Genomic DNA, 5280 nt, shown 5'->3' on the forward strand with positions numbered 1-5280 from the left:
CGGCGACAGCGGCGAGTCCCCAGGTTGTGCAGAAGAGGCAGCAGCCGTGCGTGGACTGTGGGGGACACAGACAGGGCTGTGGCTGCCGGCCCTGCTGGGGTGGGGGCTGCGGACCCCTCGTTCCCCGGACTGGAGGTACACAGCCCCGGACCTGGCTGCAGGCAGCGCTCAATAAACACTTTGTCCAGGGACCTGAGTGGACGTGTGCTGGGGGGACACAGGGACAGGGCCCCGCGGCATGGGCTCCATGGCCTCTCCTCCCGGTGCCCACAGCCCCTGACAGATGGGGTGGAGTTAGGGCTGGGGCAGAGGTCAGGCCGTTCCGGAGCAGGAACCCCAGGCAAGGCGGGCTTCCTGGAAGAGGGGGCCTTGGCGAAACCACCTTGGCCTGCCTACTCTTGAGCCCAGAGTCCAGGGCGAGGTCAGTTTCTACCTCAGCGCTTCCTGGGGGCAGCAGGTAGTCAGAGTGGCCTATTTTGGGCCCAGCCCTCTCTCCACGTCCTGTGCTGGCCTCCACCAGCTCACAGGACCCCTCTCCCTCAGAGCCTGGTTCTGGGGTTCCACCCAGCGGAGCTGAGCAGCCCCTCCCTGCCTCCCGGCAGGTCTGATAAGGGCCCCTTGGCACCGTCCAGGGGTCCAGGGCGTGGCGGGCAGGCCAGTGGGGACCTGTCAGGAGCAGTGCCCTCCAGGTGTTGGCATGCCTGCACCCCACATGCCCAGGCCCCGCCCTCCCCTCCTGCCTGCCTGCTGACTAGTAGCACCCTCTTGACTCATTGGCCCTTGCCCCTGCCCCCCCTCCCCGTCCCGATGGGCAATAGGCCAGGTGGGTACGGCTCAGAGCAGTAGGTGGAGGAGAGGGGGGCTCTGGGTGTGGGCCCATCCCCGCCCCCGGCATCGCCCCACCCGGCACAGCACAGCTCCTTTGCACCCAGAAAGGAGGGTGGGGACAGCCTTGTGAAATACTCTTCCCTGGGCACCTTCTCCGAGCCCCGGGCACTTCCCTGGAGCCCAGTTTCCTGGTGAGTGTCCAGGTGAATTAACTAAAGAAGAAAATGCAGGTGGGCTGGCTGGACATCAGGGAGACAGGTGGTCAGTCTGGGAGAGCCCAGCCGGACAGCCTGCGCCTGCCTCCTGGCCAGGCCTCCCCCCTCGGGAAGCCAGCTCTCCGTGGGGCTGGGCCAGGATTGGTGGGGTCCCTGGGTCACTTGACTGCTCCATCCCCACGGACTGGACCCTCCCAGGCGCCTGCTCGGGGAAGCAGTTTCCCCCCCACCCGGGGCCGGGAGTCGTCTGAGGATCTTCCCGCGAAACCACCTTGGCCTGCCCACGCCCAGGGCCCCAGGCTCGCGGTGGGCGGGCGGCAGGGCTGACTCAGCGCGGAAACTCCTCCTGGGCGTCCAGTGCTCATGGGAACGACTCCAGACGTCAGCGTGGGGGCTGCGGGGGTTCACGCAGAGCCTGGGGGATTCCAGGGCCTCCAAGGCAGGGAGGATGTGGGCAGTGAGGCTGGGCTGGGGCCTGGGCCGGAAGGGTCTCGCCCCAGGAAGCTCAGGTTCCCTCCACACGCCCCTCCCCAGCACAGATGCCCCTTACCCCGCGGTCACCCCACCTCCATCTGCCCCCTCCCGCTCTCTCCCCCAAAGCGTATGTCCCTGCTCAGGATTTTTCGAGCCCTGAGGATGCCACTCGGCCTGGCTCTGCCATGAAAAGGGCCTGGGGCTGGGGGGCTGGCGAGACCCCGGCTCTGGGTGTTTGGAGGCAGCCAGGCGTTGGGTAGGGGAGGCCTGAGCCACTCCAAGTTCTGAGGCTGGAAACGTGCCCAGGGCAGGGGGCCCAGGAGACTCAGGGCGCTGGTTCCCTTCCCTCCCACTCAGCCCAGCCTCCTACGGGGCGGGTGTGCGCCCGCCTGCAGAGCTGGTCACCCGGCCTGACCGCCGGGGGCTCCCAAGCCCGGGAGGGACCCCAGGGGAGGCGGCCGCCCTGGGAACCCTGCCCGCAGGAGCAGCCTCAGGTGTCCCGGAAACCACAGCCCCTCCCGGGTTGGAGCTCAGTCTCAGATGAGGGACCTGAAGCCACCGTTCTCAGAAGTGCTTCCGGCCACAGCGGCTCCCTCCCAGCACCTGCTTCCCGCGAGGCCCGGACTGGCCAGTGTGGGGGGCCCCAGGCACAGAACCCTCGGTGGGGGCGGGGAGCGGTCAGTCCCAGACAGAACCGGACGCAGCCCCTCCCAGCCCCAGCCCTGGGCGCGCAGGGGGCTGTCTGAAGCCGCACAACCAAGGGGATCCGGGCTGCCTGTCCCTCCCTGAGTCCATTCAGAAGAGAATCCTATCGAGCGTTTATTCCAGTCCTGCCGGCGGCATGGAGAGCACAGGTTCCCCACAGACATCTGCTCTGTCGCCCCCGTAAGCCAGCTGCTTATACAGGGCAGGCAGGACAAGGATTACATGGGGAGCAGGAATCACGGGCGTGGGGAAGTAGGCTGTGCGGGCCGGGGTGGGACGCCATTGTTTGGGCGAGAAGCTTGTTCATCTTTCCATGGTCACAGGCGGGTCTTGAATGGACCGCCCTCCGAGGCTGGCTCCCAGGTGTGTGTGTGGGGGGGGTGGGGGCGTACAGTTCCCAGCGGGTTAGAATGTGCTTTCTTTCAGCAGAACAGGGCTCTCGCGGTTCACAGAGATGAGTAATGTTTCCCAGAACCGCAGCTAGTCCCCAGAATTCTATTTTTGCCCCTGACGTGCCCAGGCCCCTGGCTGACCCCAGGGGCTGCGATGGGGGCCCACGAGGTCAGGCCTGGCCGCTCAACACCCTTGATCAGAACCTGGGTCAACACTCCTGTGCCCACACCCCCACCCGGGTGTCCTGAGCACTGGGGAGCACACCTCCCCCCGGCCGGGCTGAGTGCCTTTTCTTTCTTCATATATAGCATATCTTATTGATTTTTACAGAGAGGAAGGGAGAGGGATAGAGAGTTAGAAACATCGATAAGAGAGAAACATTGACCAGCTGCCTCCTGCACACTCCCCACTGGGGATGTGCCCGAAATCAAGGTACATGCCCTTGACCAGAATCGAACCTGGGACGCTTGACGCTCTATCCGCTGAGCCAAACCGGCTAGAGCACTTCGTATCTATTTTTATTGCCCGGGTTGCGGGCTCCGTCTCCAGGGTGAGAGGAAGGGAGAGGGAGGGAGAGAAACATTGATGATGAGAGAGAATCATTGATCAGCTGCCTCCGGCATTTCCAGGTCACCCTTATCTGCTCCCACTGGGGATTGAGCCCACAGCCCAGCGTGTGCCCTGACTGGGAATCGAACGGAGACCTCCTGGTTCCTAGGTCCACACTCAACCCCCGAGCCCCGCCGGCCGGGCCCTGTGGTGGTTTCCATGGCTGTGAACGGCCCCCTCTAAGTGGCTCTGCCTGCGGGGGTGTGGGGGGGGGCAGAGAGGCCGACACCTCCGCGCCCCCACACGCCTCATCTTCCCAGGAAGCATCAGGGGTGGAGGTGCATCCTGGAGACTGGCCCCCAGGCCAGGGCGGCGGCACCTGCTTCTCAGAGACACACTCCAGGGCCGAGGGGCAGGGGGTGGCCATGGAGTCCGGGGGTCCCTGGTTCTGGCTGAAACAGACCCAGGCTGCTAGACCCGGCCCCCCTGCCAGGGGCCGAGGGATGCCCAGCGGGTGCCAGGGTGATGGGCAGCCCTCAAGATGGAGGCTACAGGGTTGGTGGGGTCCCTGGGTGGTGCCTGGGTCAGAGCTGAGGGCAGCTTGACCCCCACAACTTTCTGCAGATGAAAGGCGTGACTTGAGTTCCCCAACCACCAGCAGGGTCCCTGGAGGGGCCAGGGAGATGGAGGAGGAGGACAGAGACAGCGTGGGGGGTGCCTTGGGCATGGGGGTGTGAGGGTGAGGGAGGGGAGTGGGGGTGGACAGACAGCGTTTACATTGGACCACACACTGGGCGGTGCAGTGCGGGGCAGCCCCGTCCTGGGCACTCGGGTGCCACTCCCCCCTGCAGGTCCCCGGCCACCTGTGCTGCGCTTGCTGCCCGCCGTGCTGTTTGAATACTGGGAGGGCACCTCCTGTCTGCAGATGCCCAGGTGCCCACGGCCCACAGCACCCGAAGCTCCAGCTCCTGCCCACCTCTCCCTGGTCCTCAGGTCCCGAGCGTGGGCAGGGGGCTGGGGGGCTGGGGGGCATCGCCTCTGGGGTGAACAAGCAGCAGAGGCTCTGGGAAACCTCACTGGATATTCAAGCCCTCGGGGACCCCAGGGACGAAGAGTAGCAGGTGGCCCAGGCCTTGGGGGACCCCAGGGACGAAGAGCAGCAGGTGGCCCAGGCCTTGGGGGACCCCAGGGAGGGGCTCTGCTGGGTGAGGGCAAGCTGCTCTGCCAACGTGCACATGTGGTCACCTCGCGGGACCCACGGGTCATCTGATGGACGTTGGCCTTCACCCCAGGCTCGGGCACAGAGCTGGCTGGGCTGCAGGGCAGGCAGGCGCTCAGCATGGCCCTTCCTGGAGGGACCCCTAGACACGCCGGAGGGGACTCAGGGCTCCTGGTTACACAGGGACAAGTGGGTGCTGCCAGCCTCTGGCCTGGGCACCCCACACTCTAAGCCAGCGATGGCAAACCTATGACACGCGTGTCAGAGGTGACACGCGAACTCATTTTTTTGGTTGATTTTTCTTTGTTAAATGGCATTTAAATATATAAAATAAATATCAAAAATATAAGTCTTTGTTTTACTATGGTTGCAAATATCAAAAAATTTCTATATGTGACACGGCACCAGAGTTAAGTTAGGGTTTTCAAAATGCTGACACGCCGAGCTCAAAAGGTTCGCCATCACTGACCTAGTGGCATTTAAATATATAAAATAAATACAAAAAATGTAAGTCTCTGTTTTACTATGGTTGCAAATATCAAAAAATTTCTCTATGTGACACGGCACCAGAGCTAAGTTAGGGTTTTTCAAAATGCTGACACGCCGAGCTCAAAAGGTTCGCCATCACTGGTCTAAGCCACGGCGGCAGGATGGGGGGCAGCAGGTGCAGTGGCTGGGCGGGCTGTGGTGAGTGACAGGTTGGCCCCTGGCCCTGCCCCCCCCTCCCCAGCTCTGAGACCCCGGGGTTGGGAGGGGGGACTTCCTCCGAGTCCCAGTTCCTCCCTCTCCCGGCTCCGGGGCTGCTCCCTCCGGGCCCAGGAGACAGCGGTGCACGGCGCCCTCTGGTGGTGCCAGGGCCGACGCACTCCCGGGAATGCAGCTGCCTGCCCCCGGGGT

General features: G+C 64.0%; 1 protein-coding gene across 1 annotated transcript in view; it reads left to right on the top strand.

The window, feature by feature from the left end:
* The window catches only part of TNFRSF18 (tumor necrosis factor receptor superfamily, member 18), a 10756-nt gene extending 6474 nt beyond the window's left edge, over positions 1-4282 (top strand). Inside the window, exon 5 of the mRNA XM_014543782.1 lies at positions 4158-4282. Within this exon, the coding sequence (XP_014399268.1) occupies positions 4158-4282 (125 nt within the window). The remainder of the gene's footprint in view (positions 1-4157) is intronic.
* Positions 4283-5280: the final 998 nt, after the last annotated feature.

The sequence above is a fragment of the Myotis brandtii genome, unplaced genomic scaffold (genome assembly GCF_000412655.1).
Source record: "Myotis brandtii unplaced genomic scaffold, ASM41265v1 scaffold334, whole genome shotgun sequence".
NCBI lineage: Eukaryota > Metazoa > Chordata > Mammalia > Chiroptera > Vespertilionidae > Myotis > Myotis brandtii.